Source organism: Rhipicephalus microplus, chromosome 1 (assembly GCF_043290135.1).
Source record: "Rhipicephalus microplus isolate Deutch F79 chromosome 1, USDA_Rmic, whole genome shotgun sequence".
Classification (NCBI taxonomy): Eukaryota; Metazoa; Arthropoda; class Arachnida; order Ixodida; family Ixodidae; genus Rhipicephalus; species Rhipicephalus microplus.
The window spans coordinates 202,233,259-202,251,371 of NC_134700.1; the positions used below are offsets into that span (position 1 = coordinate 202,233,259).

Consider the following 18,113-nt stretch of genomic DNA (forward strand, 5'->3'; position numbering starts at 1 on the left):
ATTTATTCCCAGCATTTATATTTATTACACAAACAATTGTGGGCATGTATAGCTCGGAAGTAACCAACCGAGTGGGGCAATTGCCTGCGAATTTTGCAAGATTAGTTCCGCCAGCAACCTAAAAGATCCTGAATCCTTGCGGGCAAAAACATGCCCCTTTTAAGACAACCAAAATTCACTAAGCGGCACGTAGTTATGATCTTCTGATTGACAATCAACATTCTAGAACTTCCCCGGGAAAAACTTCCCCCACATAAATTCACAGCATATCCACGGAGCGAATAGACAGTTATAGTACAACGGGCTTATTGGGATACCGGCCGTACCGTGGTAGCGGGATCAAAGTGTACGTGCGCAGATACGTACGTTACCCGTACTGCTTACAGTATGCTCGCTGTTTTTCAGATTTAACGTTACCGTGGTAGCGTAGGTGTAAGTAGTGTACGTAGAACATGGCAGTGCTCTTGGACAGGCTATTACTGAACATGACTATATGCCATTGAACATGACTACATGCCACGCTCATAATGCGCTCGTCGCCATTTTGCTAGCTTCATATATTATAAATTTGGTATTACGTGACATGAAAGGACGACAAAAGTAAATGCCGCATTCAAACATGATAATCATGACATGCGTGTCTTGTAACAACATGACTACATGCTATGCTCATAGTGTGCTCGTGGTCTATTCGCTAGCTTCACATATATAAAATTTGGTGTTACATGACTTCAATGGATTATGAAGGTATATGACTGGTGAAAACATGATAATCATGACATGTGAGTGATGTAAGAACATGACAACATACCACACTCATGATGCGTTGACGGCCTTTTCGCTAGCCTCACATAAACCAAATTGGGTATCACGTGACGCGAACGGATGACAAAGGTAAATGACACGCCCAAATATGATAATTGGGACATGCGTGTCATGTAAAACATGACTTACTTGCTAAGCTCATAGCGCACTTGCAGCCATTTCGCTTGCTCCACATATACCAAATTTGGTATAACGTGACAAGGGTAAATGAAAAGTCCAAACATGATAATCATGACAAGAAAGTCATGTACGGCATATTTTACGTCCACCTCATCACGTTGTGCTGATTTTAGAGTGACCTATCAACCCTCCACATTTGTGCTTCGCATATCATCGATTCCCACTGTACATGGGATCCGCCAACCTTTTTTCATTTTTCATCTGCTCTACTTTCTCCTCTTGATCTATCCTCCTCCTACTCGCTTTTCTTTTCTGCCCTTATAAGAATTGCTCTAAAAGTTATGCAAGGCTACGGTCTCAACAAGTAGCTCCTTATCTGTTGCTTTTTTCATTTTTAGTACGTTCAGTGAGTAGTGGGATTTGTCCAATTTTTATGGCGCATACCTATTCTCACGCGAGTCCTTTAACGAACATCTTCCTGCCAGCTTTAATAGCTTCGCTGTTAGAAAAGCCACTTGAACCTGTGTAATGAAGTATTATAGCGATGAAGGATACAGCAGTGAAAGAGGTAGATAAAATTATACTAATATGAGGAAACTTGCTGTATGCAAAGTGTATAATGATTTTTTAAGTTTTAACGTGAAAAAACTGCTAAATGATTACAAGGAATGCCATAATGAAGGACACCTAAAAATTGGGCCACCTGCAGTTTTTTTACTTGCATCTTGATCTGAGCACAAGGGCCTCACGCATTTCTGTCTCCACTGAGAATACAGCCACCGAGGCCACGATTTTAACGCCTCGAACTGCGGCTCACCAGCCGAGCGCCATAACAAAAGACCACCATGGCTCGGGCCAGGGAAAGCATGCAAAGCAAGACCACTGGGTCGAACCATGAAAATGTCATACACGTATTGGCTTAAACGTGACAGCCCCGTTAATGCGTGGTCACGGTCGTCGTTTTTAAGTACTCTGGATTGTGTAGATTCCACTGCAAGCAACAATACTCGCGTTAAATGTGCCTGCAATTAGATCAAAACACAAAGAATCACTGCCGGATGGCATGTGGTTTGTATGCCAATGCAGCTGAATCAACACTCCTGGAGAAGCAGACAGGCGTTCTGTTGCTGCCGTTGGGGAGATCTATGTCGGTCCCAGAGCGATGGCATTGGCAGATAGATTTTTTTTCTAACTTCAGACACAAAGCGGGCAGATTTCTGGAGCGATTTGTCTCTGAACTTACGAAGTACTTAGCTAACCACCCTTGGTTATGTGTTCGTATACAGTGGTCACTCTGGTCACTCGGAGATCAAAGGGAATGAAGTAGCACACGCCATGTCCCGCGTAAATCTCCCAGGCCTTCCTCTGTAGTGGCCGGATTCACTGAAGTGCACTGAATTACTTGCTATGGCACGTTTAGATGAGATCAACAACAATCACAGCGTTTATCCCGATCCTCCTCACTTTGTGTCGAGACGCGAGGCAGCCCTGATAAGGCGTGCCCAAACACACTGTTTAATGACACTTCACATTCAGCACTACATATACAAGGAAAGGACAGGTCTTTTGCTTGCATGGCCTACGGTGGCTTCCCGGATTACGCTAATGTTCTGCTGTACTGTCTGGGTAGTTGCGCAGCCATGGGCAAGAGCCTCAAGCACATATCTATAAACCTAAGACCTGCGACCGTGGAGGAGTGGCTGGCGAACTACTCTCCAGACATCATGAAAACACTGCTCAAACATTTGAAACTTCTAGGCCTGTACGATAGATAGGCCTTTTTTTTAGAGGACGTGGACTGGGGTTCCTTTATTTTTGATAAAGTTGTTCTCTCTCTTATGCTGTTTTCGAGCCAAAGTGTGAATATATATTTAGGTATCTGTTTTTGCTCGAAGAGGCTCACCTCCGGAGTGTGCACCAGAATCAGGGCTTATTATAGCCCAAATAAAGCCAAGTCGCAGATTTTCAATAGCCCAAACATAGCCACATAGCCCACTCATCCAAATGACCGCCAAACTTTTTTTTTCTGAAGCCCAATTCGGCTATATATAGCCAAACCTGGCAACACTGCTTCCATGCCGCACCAAGACTTGCCTTCAGGCGTTATTGCCGGCACCACCATTCTAACCATGACGATGATGGTGGTGATAAACTCTTGCGAGCACAATGCAACCTACAACTCGATAGTTGTCATCCCTGAATGCGGCTTATGTGCGAGACACGTGCACCATGAAGTGCAAACAACTTTACAAAGGTGTTAGCACCTTTGTAAAGGTGCTATCACGAGGATGGAGCCGCTGTCACGAGGATGGGAGCACCCAGTCCAGCCCTGGTTGTCCAGACACCTTCATGGCCTCCGATACCTTGAGGCCAGGGCGCGGTACGCCCCGAGCCTGCCAGACTGAAGGAGCCTTGACTTGATGCGGCAGCCCAGGTCATGCTGGAGAGGGCAGCCTGAAACCAGTGCTGAATACACTTCACCAACTGGCTACTCTCATTTTCCACCAACGACCTGAGTGGCGGGGCTCAACGGTGTGCAGTCCGGACCAGAGTGCTACCGGCGTCGGATCCACGGCAGTGAAAACGACAGCAGTGGTAGTGACAGCGGCGAAGGTCACAGTGGTGGCGATGACTGGCCATGACGCAAGTGGGCACGGCAGCTGCGATGACTACATCGAATGCAGCGGTGATAAGTGGGTGCACCGGCGGCATCCACAGCAGAAAACCAAGCACAGGAGGGCACGGATTAGGACCCACTGTCCTAGTTTTACTTGATGATGAATAACAAATTATCCTCTTGTATCAGTCTGTCGTTCGGGGTCCTTCTTAAGAGGAGAAGGATGTGGGCACGCATGTGCACCCATGGTTCTTTTCCCTTTTACGGCAGCTCGGCAGCCTAGTTGGGAGAATATGTCTGTCGCTTCGAGAAACAAGACAATGAAGCCTCTTTCGAAGGGACCGGTCACCCCACAGCCGGCGCACGCTATCCCCCATTCTTGGTTCGCGAAATGGGCTACCCTCCCTCAGCGAGAAAACTAACCCTCGTTTGGGAGAGGGAAACAGGGAGGTTGGTTAAGATGAGCGTGCCAACAGCAAGAAGCTCTCTTGCACCGGCTACAAGACTGAGGACAACACTTGGATACCCCACTGCGAGCCAAGGACCTCAACGACCAAAGGGGTAAACGTATACCCTTTGTTATCTTCCTAGAGCGAACAGTCCCTCTATGTGACATTTACGTGTTATGGCTAATGTTGCAATAGAGTGTTGTTTTGATAGCCTAGCCTGTTTCCTTATTCACCTGAACCCATGCAGCTGTGATGACTCGAGCTATAGGAAGGGGACGTTATTCATGCACGGTACACCTGTGTGCAGCTAAAACATTAGCTAGGCCTCTGCGTCAGCCATACATAGGGCAGACTTTCTTCAAGAGATGGACAGACAGATGGGCGGCACCTTCGCTCCACTCATAATCATTCACTCTGGGGATATGCTGTGGATATTTTTCAATTTTTTAATGTCTCATCAAATTTTGTCAAAATTAATTGGGGGGCACATCTATTAAATAGGTAAGCCTTTGAAGATCTTGTAAATGTTGAGTTTTTAATGTTTGAAGTTTGGTCTATTTTGCCACACTAAGTACAAAAACTTCAGATGTGGTTTGGAAGGTGAGAAAAAAACTACGTATATATGTAGCTTGACTGGCCCCACGGGCCATTACACAGCAGTGGACACTTTAGCGGGAGCAAATTGAAGCAATACACAGAAAGGGTCTTTGAATTGTAAAACAAAGTTATTTAGAATATACATATAGAGCAGACACTTCCAGAGAAATAACGAAACATGCGCACAAAAGGTAACAACGTTTCATTAAAATTTATCAATGCTCTTTCTAGGTGTATTTCTGCTCAAGAATGTAAACCTATAGCCTTTGAAGATATCGTATATTTAGATTTTTTAATGTTTATGAACCTAGTGTAATAGGCTTTTTCTGAAGTGGTAGCACTATATTTGATTAGGGTGTGGATTAAAGCATTATAAAGTGAAAGTGCATAAACGATTGTATCAACGAAAGTGTATTCAAAAAGTGAGCGACCTTTAATGCATGCTCTAATTGAAGCCAATTTTTTCTACTAAATCAATGTGAGCCTCCCATTTTAGATTAAAATCTACAATCTTTCCTAGGAACTTTGCACAACTTATTTAAATTTAAGATAGCTTCATGTGTAAGTTTGATGTCTCCAGTATTTTAGGTGAATGAAAAAAAATGAACTGATATTTAACAGCATTTATTCCTATATAATTATTGTGACCCAAGTTCTCAAGCCTGCATACATTGTAGTTTATTTTATTTTAAAACTTGAATGGTGTTTGTGGCAGAAGCCACAATTGCCATATTGTCGGTGAAAAGAAAACACTTGCAATCAATCCCTGCATGGCAGATACGCTTAAATGTTTCTAAGTGTGTTCAGATGAGAGTCGCATGCTACAAGGAGCTGCTAGTTCACACCTATAACATTAATAATTCTTCATTAGCTTCAATAGACCAATTTAAATACTTGGAATTGCATGTAAGTTCTTTTCTAAGCTAGAGTAGCCTTGTGTGATAGTACATAGTTTCCAAAGCTTTGAGGAAACGCTTAGAAATTGTATGATACATTTCACTCCTAAATCTAACCTTGTGCTCTGCGTGACATTAGTTACACCACTATTAGAATATACAGATGCAATATCAATCGCATTGAATATGTACAAAAAAGAAGTGTTAAGAGCATCAACGCTTATAGCAGGCATGTGTACATTATTAACCCGAAACGTTAATGTGAACTTCCGGCTCTAGAATCATGCAGGAAATTGCACCGACTGCAAATGCTTTGCAATATTGTAAACAGTAACATTAAAATGGACATCACTGGTTACATGCAGTACAATAGCGCAAGGCCAATGAGATGGAAGCACAGTAAGACAGTTATAAGACCACAAGCTAAAACGAATGCACATCAATTTTTTTTTAATATCAGAATGAAACGAGCTTCCATGTGATGCAGTCTACCTGTTGTTGGTTCATGCTTTCACAAATTTTGTGCAAGATTATCTGTGATGTTTCACACAGATCTTTTCTTTCATTTTCTTTTTACAGCTGGCAATGTATGCGGGTATGTATTCATTTCATGGTATGCTTCCGTGGGCGCAAGCTGTTCTTTGATTCACACTCTTTGATTTTGTTTCGTTGACCATTTCCCTTAAGGTAAATCAGCTCTTGTTCAGTATTTCATTTATGTTCTTCAGGTTTTCAATCCTTCTCTTTTGTAAGTGTTATTGTTCCTCTGTGTGTAACTTCAGTGTATTATTGTGAATGTTGTTGGTCTCGTTTTTCATGAGCGCGTCTTTAGTTCTCATTCATCCGCATGTATTTTTATGATTGGTCAATGTGCTCTTGTTCTCCCCCCCCCCATTCATTAACTGAAACGATGCAATGTCTAATATTGTAATCTGGTATAACCACTCCTACCATGGCTCCTAAAAGGCAGCCAGTGCTACCTGATTATAAAAAATAAAAATAAAAAATAACCGGGTGGAAGCAATTTCCGGTTATCCGCTTCCCTTACTGAGCAAAGTGTGGGATCACGTGATCCAAGTTAGCATGTCGCAACAATTGCAGCGCACATTTGCCCAGTGACAAGTCCAGTGCCAATGGACAATTCTTTGTGGTTGCCCTGTACACTTGAATGAGGGCTACGCTTTGAACAAGAACAACTTTATTGCACTAGTCACTATTTCATAAGGTAAAAATCATTTCTTTACAGTACAGTACAAAATACAACAAATACTACTTTGACAACATTGTAGAAAATTATGAAAACAGTGGCTACCGAACGTCTTGTTCGAGGCGGTCGCAAAGGTAAGAGTGATCTTGCAGTGTTTTTGATGCTAGCCGCGAAAATCCGAGCCTCTTCGACAGCTGCAGCCGTGATTCCAAGCAGGGAAGCCTCTCAATGATGTGTTCGAGTGCTTCACGACTCTTCTCATTTCTCACTCCTTCTGCCTCGTACCTTGAATGGAAACATTAATTTTGTTGGCCTTAATTTTGAGGGAAGAGGTTAAAGAAAACATGGGTGCTCAAAGCAACTGAAAAGCTGCAGTAAGAATCAATAAAACTATTTTTAGAGTAATTTTAAAAGCAAATAGAACTTGTCTAATCAGCAAAGTTTTATTAGTGTTTGTCTAAGCAATAGATACAAACATATTACAAATATAACAAGTGCAGCTCTAATATGTCACATGTCTTCTTTGTTTACTTCTGCTTCACGCTTCCATACGTTCGTTATTTAGAGAAGTTTAAATAAAATTACATTCCCTTCATGCTTTCTCTAGCTTCATTGTCATCATCATCATCATCATCAGCCTGACTACGTCCACTGCAGGACAAAGGCCTCTTTCATGTTCCGCCAGTTAACCCGGTCCTGTGCTTGCTGCTGCCAATTTATACCCGCAAACTTCTTAATCTCGTCTGCCCACCTAACCTTCTGTCTCCCCCTGACCCGCTTCCCTTCTCTGGGAATCCAGTTAGTTACCCTTAATGACCAGCGGTTATCCTGCCTACGCGCTACATGCCCGGCCCATGTCCATTTCCTCTTCTTTATTTCAACTATGATATCCTTAACCCCCGTTTGTCCCCTAATCCACTCTGCTCTCTTCTTGTCTCTTAAGGTTACACCTACCATTTTTCTTTCCATTGCTCGCTGCGTCGTCCTCAATTTAAGCTGAACCCTTATTGTAAGTCTCCAGGTTTCGGCTCCGTAGCTAAGTACCGGCAAGATACAGCTGAATATGAATGATTCTAGAGTATGCGCCCTAACCATGTCAGGTGAATCACTGTTCAGGCGTCACGAAGGGCACCAAGAGAGCTTCATTGTATGTATCTTTATACAGCTGACACTAATTACTTAGTGAAAATGTAATGCATGCTAGTGATGCGCGGCTGGCTCCTTAAAAGTACAACACAGCACACAGTCAAATTACTGCGGAGGTAAAAGTGATAACGCATAAATGAACCTGCATGAAACTTTAACATGTTTACGTTGAAATATACATTTATCATGCACAGTTCACAAAACATTTCTTGAAACTGCTGTACTAAAACCAGTACACTGGCTTTCAACAGGAACTTAGGGTAACGCAACACTTATCTGGTTGACTTGCCAGTCAGTTCATATTTGATATCCAAATTAGTCATTTACTGGCTAATTTTAAACAAACATTCCGTCATAATACACAGTTATAGTACGCCTTGGTGAACCTTACAAAGACACGAAGGAAGGACCGCAAATGACAAAAGCAACAAATGTGAGCAGTGCTGTCAAAGTTATCATCACCATGACTTGCACAGGTACTAGTATCAATTTAATATTGCTGTGGCTTCATACCATGCATAAAGAAGACTTACTTGAGTGCTATCTCTTGAACATTTTCAGGAGTCAACTCGCAAACTGAACACAGATCCCGAAGGTATTCCCAGTCTTGTTCAAGCAATAACCTCTGAAAAAGTGCTGCACTGTGCCAGCCTTGAAGTCCGTATGCCTCTGCTATCATGTCAGCCTATACAAAACACATGCCAAGTAAAACTGTAAGCTAGAAACATCTTTTATCACATAAATACACTTAAATTATACAATTAATAAACAGGGGTCGCCATGACAGACACAGGCAAAACAGGCTTAACACAGCGCTGAATATCAACAGAAATTTATTGGTTGAACCACCCATATAGAAACATGCACACAGTGTGATCAAACCCAACTCAGGCAAACAAAAATATTGCCACAATATACAAGAAAGGTAAAATGCACAGCTAACATGGAAAGGAATGATAAGCCGATCATCAAGAAGGCTCAGATATCAAAAAAGCAAAGATGAAAGTAAAATAGCACAATGCAAACAAAATTGACTAATGTTTGTCCATTATCTAATAAATAGGGGTGTGTGAATATTTATAATTCCAGATATTTTTCAAATATTATTTGCTACTTAATTCTATTTGCACTAGTATTTTTAGTATTCAAACTATTTGAACTTACCGAAGACATACAGTCAACATGAAATTAAAAATGACCTCTCCATATTTACAATATGCTTCACCTCATCACATTCTCGTATTGCTGTACAGCGGCCTTTCAAGCTTCATTACGGTCAAATTTTTTATACAAATACAGTCAACGTCCAATTAAAAGTGGACCCTTCACATTTACAATATGCTTCAACTAATTACATTCTTGTATTGCTACAAAGCTGCCTTTCAGGCTCCGCTACGATCACAAATGTATCGACTCGAGAAAACGCATAGAAAATTTTGTAGGCCCGTGTTATCAGGTTTCAATGCACGTTAAAGAACCCGGTAAAAAACCCGGGAATAAAGCAGGGTTCACACAGTGATATCATAGCGTGTAGAAGGGTAAACGAGCCATTTGCTGATGCCTGCTAAAACACCGAACACGCTAGCGTGTGCTAGCACTCGCCACCACACCCTTATATTCAAAGTTCACAGATGCGAATCGAGCCACGCAGCCTCCTACCCAAGTATCCCTTCACAATTCTTCAACCAGCAAAAGGCAGACTGGGCTTCCTTTCCAGTTGAGGAGCAAGCAACGGTAGGCATCGCATGCGCCCTTTGTGCGATGGAGATGAGCAGCTTGTGTCATCTATGCTTCAGCAGTGTTTCGCGCTATAGGGCTCGAGAGATTTTATACGCAGGAACATCATACAATGTACATACAAAAGTAATTTATTTGGACGTTTCACAGAACATGCCAGGGATGATGAAAAACTATAAAGATAGTGCATATAATTCTTCTCGCAATCAAAAATTATACAAAAACCGTCGAAACATGCTGGCCTTTGTTGTAAAGAATTCGCTGTGCCTTCGCTGTAAAGAATTCGTCTGTTGAAAGATTGAAATAATCAGGAGCGTTTTCCTTTGGTTTCATTCACCATTACACTGCACTACAATCTCTCTACTACAATTTATACAGGCTCTTCGACATTTATGTCTTCATAAGACATGTGTGCTATGTGAGTGCTAAGCATTGAGCCTATCATCATTTCGGATTTCTCGGCTACACTCTTCTTTTTTCCACTTGCGCAATCAGAAACTCACAAAATGCAGCGAAATCTCAAGTTCATCGTACATAATAATCCTGCAAGACGCGAGGAAGAACAGGGTAGCGGGTGGGGAATACATGGCAAAGCAGGGTAGAAAGCAATTCACAACACACATTTTTCGTATATGAACAATTCTAGAGTATATGCCCTAACCATGTTAGGCGAATCATTGTTCAGGTGTCATGAAGGGCACCAAAAGAATGAGAACCGCCAAGAGAGAATAACACGCTCGACTGTGTATCCTCAGAAGCTGTTTTAAAACTCTTACATAGACAGCGCATGTAAGCACGAAAACAAGAGAGCAGTCATGACACCGAAAATGCCACTCTCAGAAATTTGCAGAAACGAAGGTGAAGTGATTGTATTTTGTGCCCAGATTCTCCGCTCTGGTAAACATAAGACAAACGGTGGCACGCCCCAAATTATTGTGCGTTGGCTGTACAGAAGTTCGGCGGCGGCGCGGACGGTGTGATCAAAAATGGGCGGCGCCAGTGTTGTGGCGCGGCGGCGCACAGCTCTACTCTCGTCCTTGATTTTTTAACGTCTATATCTTCCTTGATGATCAGTTTGTATTTCTTTTCATGCTCGCTGCACGTTTCGCCTTTCTTGTATTTGGTCATCTCCTGTGCTTGCCTGAGCAGGGTCACGTTGTGTAAGCATCATATAAGTGTGGTTCAGCCAGTAAACTACAGTTGATAATTATTGCACTGTTACATTCATTTTGTTGCCTTTCATCTGCGTCTGTCACATTGTCTGTCAGTTATACTCCAACTATTAATTTCTAACGATAGAAGCAAGAACCTCGAATAGATATGCAAATGGAAGGGATTCATTAAACAGTAGCAGTGATGAAAATGAAACCGGTTAGCAGTTATAATCTGTTTTGTCTCATTCAGCAGGTAACTCATCAAGGTACCAGATAGAGTAAATACAGTGGAGGTTTAATAACTGCAAAGTGTTTAAACAGAATGGCTGCGTGAATGTAACACCAGTCTCATTATTGGTTGGTTTTGCATTTGTGCAATGGTGGAAAAACACCACAGACCATGCCAAACAGGTCATTTCAGCAACAGCGTGACATGCATCGGCGACAATGCGATATGTAGTGTCTCTGCATGTTTCATACAATCTGTCATAGAAGTTGATGTTTCATTGTTTGCGCTCAGACATGCTTGAGGTTGGTCATAGGCACCGAGCCCTGGCCGAAGGGCACAACGTAATTACACCAACATCAGCTAACACGGGCAAGTAAAATTCGACGCATTAAAAGTACATGCAAGAACATTTGAGGCATATTGTTCATTGCATGCAATCATTTACTGTCAGTGATATGGCAGAGGCTGACTGACTGTCTTATTTGTAATTTACTTCTGCTGTGCAATGCTATTGCCCTAAACAATTAACTTCCTCTGTGCAATAAAGTAGTTGTTCTTAAAGCAATGCAATTTTGTCTTTCCTTCATCTTCATCTTTCATTAAATGTAACTTCCGAAAAATGGGGGACACACAAACCTCACCTCGAAAAAGTTTGGATGATGTGCTACAGTAGAAAGGGCAGATGTAGGTGTCAGGTTGAGCAGTGGCAGCCGAGATTTGAAGTAGCGCAACTGAAGGGCAACAAGCTGCGCTTGCCGGGCACACGCTTGAGCCCTGAGAAGACATTCCGCCTGCAAGCAATGATTGCCTATGAAATCGACAATACACGATGCGACGTCGACTTATATTCGTAGTGCACCCTTTTTCTGGCAATTCAAAGGGATCAAACGAAATGCACATAAATAAAGCAACGGGCAAGATAAAAAACACAATGAACATTCTGCTTTTCACTGTGTTTCATTAAGTTTCCTTTCATTTTTTCAAGTCAGGGGCTTGAGACATCATCAGACTATGCAGAGGTACACTCACTTTTAATTTTTTAAGCGTTTTTGCCATACACATACGACAGCAGTTTTCTGTTACATAGTGACATATGGGAACAGTTTCAACACTGCACGTATAATTTCGTGCTGTCATGACAATACATACTCATTGGAAGGTGTTTCCTCTTGCTAGGACTTACAAGAAGCATTGAAAATTATTGTGCTACCTTCTAGCAAATATAAAACATTCCTAGCACCAGCGTGTCATGAAGTCTGCAGCAACATTCATAGGCAATGTCTATTCGTGGTTTTGGCTTCGTCCCACGGCCTCAACAAAGGTGTGCGAGACTTGAGTTTTTGCCTTTACTAGCACTGGAAGTCGATTTTCACCCTTATTGGTGCTGCTGTAATTTTTATTGCCGAAACTCGCGAGGTATTCTTGTTGTCCTTGATTACACAGTTTATTCTGCCCAAGGCAGCCACACGCATAGAAGATGTCGTGTGTTTGCTAGCGCAACTCATCGCTCCAAGAAAAGAACAGACGCGTGTCATGTGTGCAGACGGTGATAAGACACTGTGTGTAGACCTGTCTTTCAAGGAATATCATGCTTTGAATGTTTTGCAGTTCTAAGTAATGCTGACACCAAAATACTGTAGCTCATTTTTTACGATTTTTTTTCCTGACTTTACACATTTCGTACATTCAATGATCATTTGTGAGTTTTTCTCAGAATAATTTGACACTTAAAGGGTTAAAACTCGAGGTGAGCGAATATTCAAACTTTCTAATAGTTCTTTTTTATAGTGTTTGCTATTCAATTTGATTTGCACTGAAATTTTCACTATTTGTACTTCACAAAGACAAATACAGTCAATGTACGACTGACACTGGCCCCTTCAAATTTTTTTATATGCTTCAACCCTTCACACCCTTGCATTGCAGCGAAGCTGCCTTTCAAACTCTGTTATGGTAGCAAATGTGTTGACTCGAAATCAATGCAGATTCCAACATGGTGATGCACTGAGCCGTTACAGCGGCCCCTTCATTTTATAATTATCCTTCACCACAACACAATTTAGTTTTGAGGCAAAGCTGCCTTTAGAGTACGGCCGTAATCTGGTTGACTAGCAAAAGTGCTGGTTAGAACCGGTGCGGCATAAGTGAGGGCTTTAATTAATGCCATTTTGGATAAAAAAGTCTCAAAAATTATGGCTAGCATTTTAGCATCCGAAATTTTATGTTCTTATACATTGATTTTTACAGCAGCCTTGAATTAGAATGGAGGACGCCTGTGCCAAATCACTTGGACCTCCACGGGAATTGGAGGGGAGAGGTAGAGGAAACCGCATCTTCTCCTTTAACGCGTAAGGTGTTGTCGACACTACATAGGTTGCACCAAACCGAGTAAATGAAAAATACAATTCGGTCTCTGCATTGCGTAATTCTTGATAAAAGAGCTAGGAAACACCATCCCTGCAGCACTTCAATCTAGCCAAAAGAAACAATTCCCTGTTCCTATCTCATAAGAATGCGCATTGGGATCCCCTGCCACTGAAGTTTTCACTTCAAAGCATTGAAAAAATATTAAACAAATATTTGAGCCCTGTTTAAATTCACTTTGAATTAAATTTTTTTTTTTCTATTCGTAAGTACTGTTTTAGTTGAAAGTATACAGGCTACTGAATGGGAGGCTGAAGATGATTTCAGTCTATGAAGCATGGCTGCTGTTACATTTCAAACTCTGCCACATTTACTCGTCAGTGTCTTCATTCATTCTAAGGCTTCAAGAGTGACGGAGTGACATTCTAAGGCTTCAAGAGTAAAATAACATGATAAAAAGCCAGCATGAGTGGAGGACGAACCTTGACATAGCTTTCAGCTGCATCGGCCAAATCCTGCATCACTGTGTCCAAGGTCTGCTGTTCTTGTACACTCCATGTCATGGGCCCTGGTATCATTGCACAACACCACTCATTGCACAACGCCACTAATGTCACAGGTGAATGTGAATGCTATTCATTTACAGACAATGCAGTGCTATTGTACCTCAGCAAAGAATTTCCAAAGAGATATTACAAAAGCTAACTTTATACAGTTAATTGATATGCCCAGGTTCAACTATATCACAAGTCAAGAGGCTTACGAAGCAGTAAGTGCTACTCGTCTCACAAGTTTCAGTTGGTGTATTACCATAAAGAACAGGATAATAAAATACCGAGTATGACAGCTAACATAAAAAAAGGAACAATATGCCTAAAACTTTACCATCTCCTGAGAGTCGGTTCATCTTCTTGAGAGCCGCAGATTCCAGGTTTTCGGCGATTTCACGATGCATATTGAAATTCAGTGTCAACATGGAGTACAAGTCAGTGTCTGCACATCCCCGATGCTTGAGGTAGTCCAGCAATGCGACCCTTAGGTAGGGCACCTGACAATAATAAACGAAAAGAAAAAGAATACCGAATTACATGGTTGGTATGTGTCTTGGCTTATCAAAATCTTAAATCTTCCTCCACCATAGATATAATTAAAGTGTGTCACAACATGAGCTTCAGTGCAACTCGCTATGAAAGTGTTGCTGCACTTCCTTACAAACACCAGGCTGAATTAGTAATTCATTATGACTGTGCATTGATGATGTTTCGTGTATTGTACACTGTCATGGTCATGACAGCTTAGATCACCCAGAAGTCGCCACAGTGTTTTGCAGCGTAACCAGCCGCGTCAGTTACAAGGGGAGGGAGCACAAAGGGTGCAGTGAAGATATGTCACAGTGAAACCATTCACAATGAGCTTACACTTATCCTCACCTGTATGTAGCAAAAATGAAAAAAGTTTAGACTGCCTGCGAATGCACGCTGTCTCGACACTAACCTTTTCCATGCCTTTTTGGAACAAGAGCTCGAAGCGATGGTGCTGCTGCAGCAAATCAAAGACATACGTCATCTCACTGTACCGCGCCATGCCAGTCAGTAAGGACACAAGTAGGTTGAAGTGGTTGCCAGCCACGAGGTATGGTGTGAGCCGGTGGCAGCGATGCAACACGCGTGAGATTCCCTCCATGCTGCATGCCTCCAGGAAGCAGTTGTGAGCCCGCACACACAGCTCCACCTCCAGTGACAGTGCTGCATGTCGCAAAATAGAGAGCAGCTTATAAAAAGAGTAAACCAAAAAACAGATTTTTTGAAGTTTTATGTGCAATACCTTATGAAACATGTAGCGGGGGAATTTCCAATTCATTTTAACCACCTTGGTCTTCTTAATGTGCAGCTATATCATAGTATGGAGATGTTTTTTGACATAATTAGCAAAATACTGCAATCACGAAGACACTGCACGTTGGGCTATTCAGCAAATCCAAATGAAGATTTTGACCCATGTATCGAGGAGGAGTGTCAGGTAACTCAAGTCTTGCAAAGAAAAATTATCATTGAGTCCTGTCACTTCTGTGTTTCATAACTATAATGTAACTGTGAATTTGACTCATGAGGTGTGACAACATGCAATTTCTTGAATCGTACGTAAAAAGAACCATAATTTCTAGGAAAGTGTGCTGCTGTGCTACATACTGAGGCTCCTCATGCAGCTTTTGCTGCACTGTGTCTTCCACACATTGGAATTTACAAGGCCCCGATGCTCCTCATATTTCAACACTTCATAATGAGAGGCATGCTTGGCAAACCTTTCATAGAGATCCAGAGGCCCACCTTGCTCCTTGTAATTAAACATTAGCACAATATATATGATTGGAATGATACAATTCCAAAATCACTTTAGTGAGTATTGATTATGTAGCCATGACTCACTAGCTGAGAATAATACTAATCAGTGGTAACATCTTCACTTCACAACTTGCCTAGTGAATAAGTGACAGCACGAAAGTCACAATGTTTTACCATATCTTCTAGTGCTATAGCGGTGCCCTTATTGCCATGAAAAAGCTTAGTTACATAGTTTAACTACCTATGAATCCCAAACCAAATTTGCAAATCACCAGCCAAATGTTCCATAACTGACACGAAAGTGGCCTAAACAATGACAACATGAAATATTTCACCTTTGAAGCTATGACGAACAGCATCAATGCTTGGCGCTCGTGCCTTGAGCAGGAAATTTCCAAGTAAACATGGGTCATTGCACAGGCCTACAGCAAGGTCCCAGGAATCTAGTATCGTCTTTTTCTTGCTCTCGCTGTCACGTTTTGCTGGAATGCAAAAAGATATATCACAGAAAGCTTCCAGTGTAAAGAACAGACACAATGTTATGCACTAAAATTTCTCCAGTCTGATAACTATAACAGAGCCAACATAGAAACAATGCGATGCACAATCACTAATGAATAAAAGGGAATTTCATTTGAGGATTAATACAGCACCCTAATTTGCTTTGTCTTACTTTATAGGCAACTGCAGCTATTTTACTTAGTCCTACCATTATCCGTACAAACATTTCTTAATCTCATAAAACATTAAGCAGATAGTCAGCGTTCATGTTCATTTTCTTTATAAATATTTTTTATTCCCTCTTTCTGCACTGCATGGAATAATGTTAATGTGGCCCTGCAACACTTTTCCATGTAATCTTTGAAAAGCCTTGTTAAAGAAGTTTATTGCCGCACAAGTCAGCAGTCACAATTCAGTCAGCAAGCACTGAGATCAGCAGTCCCTCAGTCAGCAGTCACTGAGATTAGCAGCACACTGTAAGCGCTTTCTCTCTTCTCCCGTCGAAATATGGCACACAGGAAACTAAAGGGGAAGGAATGGCATTGGGGAAAAAAGTTATGCTGTGCATGTCCTGACCTTGAGCATTTTTGTTTTCTTTTTCTTCATCGAACGTGCCGCTTGCATTCAGTGGGATTGCGAGCAAGCGCGCAGACACGTTGCGCCATCCCAAGGCCACCGCAGTAACTATGCAGCTCACGATGCTGAAATCAGCTAATGGCCATGAACTTAAGGCTTATGGCATGGTCTTTTGGGTATATGGCATCATTTGTTGAGAAAAGAGCGAGCTATTTTTAGCTGACTTTGATAATTATTTGTACATTTCAATCTGCATGCTGCACTACAATTTTTAGCTCACGTGAAGCCTAGACTACCGGCAGCATTTTATGACCATGCTCAAAAAGTGTTGTGGGGCCCCTTTATTGTCATTCAGTTCACCGAAATTATCATTCTAACTTTTGACACGCATTCTGATGTCAAAAATAGAAAAGGGCATTGAGGTTATGCGTAGGCACTAACCACAAGGTGGCGTGACATTGGGCCAGTCGGCATATCATGATGCAAAACACTACTTGACGAGGCACCATGTGAGAATCGTCACACTGCACAAGCTATATTGAAGAGTATTGCCTTTCATTTTTTGCACTTTTCAAAACTAAGATGAGAAAACTAGTTCCAACAACACACTCTTGTGCATTTAAATTCTCTCACAAAGCACTCTTTCCTCCCGCTCCCACCACATGAAAATGCCAGCTTGTCTTTACACAGCGATCATTATTTTCATGTAAAAATTAAATGTGATAACACGCAATGTTTTTATGGCACAAAGGCCAAATGTGGTTGCAGAAGAGCAACAGAGGAACAATGAGAAATCAAAGGTTCTATACCTGTGGTTGCTCGGATGGCCGTCATAGCCTGACGAAACAGAAACTTGGCCACGTCTTCATCAGGAATTTTAAAAGACACTATCACCTTCTTTGCCAGGGCAAAGTCGCTACGAGAAAGAATGCGTTCCGAGTCATTACTGCTCAGCAGACTTCCTAGGTGGCTGATAGGGTCAGTCTCCAAAGCCAGCTCCTCATATGAACACTGCAGATGCTGCATGGGCGATATGCAACAGGTTAGGCACCAATATTCTGACAAAATATTTTAAGCACATGCAATTGTACAACCAGTAGACAGATTTATGAGTTTACCATAATGAGAAACAATATTTGTCTATGACTCCTTAAAGCAGTGCGTGCCCAATTTCATACAAGGCAACTTTAGCAAGACTTTAAAAGTATGCCAATGCACTGCGTGACAACGTTGCCAAGTGCATGTTGCTGTGGCATGGAGTAAGTCGCACTATTTTTTGCGTTCTGTTCACTTAGTTTGGCAAGATAAATTAATCACCTTTTAATGCAACAAGGCTGGGCAAAAAATTCTAAT

The 18,113-nt window shown here is 41.7% G+C and overlaps 1 protein-coding gene across 2 annotated transcripts in view; it reads right to left on the reverse strand.

The window, feature by feature from the left end:
* Positions 1-6,685: 6,685 nt before the first annotated feature.
* LOC142804054 (spatacsin) overlaps positions 6,686-18,113 on the reverse strand; it is a 64,465-nt gene continuing 53,037 nt past the window's right edge. For both annotated transcript variants that reach the window (XM_075890574.1, XM_075890569.1), the window contains exons 31-38: positions 17,570-17,780; positions 16,019-16,165; positions 14,836-15,086; positions 14,227-14,389; positions 13,824-13,909; positions 11,619-11,768; positions 8,391-8,542; positions 6,686-6,996 (exon numbers count right to left, since the gene is read on the reverse strand). In XM_075890574.1, coding sequence (XP_075746689.1) covers positions 6,813-6,996; positions 8,391-8,542; positions 11,619-11,768; positions 13,824-13,909; positions 14,227-14,389; positions 14,836-15,086; positions 16,019-16,165; positions 17,570-17,780 — 1,344 coding nt within the window. In that variant the 3' untranslated portion in view covers positions 6,686-6,812. The remainder of the gene's footprint in view (positions 6,997-8,390; positions 8,543-11,618; positions 11,769-13,823; positions 13,910-14,226; positions 14,390-14,835; positions 15,087-16,018; positions 16,166-17,569; positions 17,781-18,113) is intronic.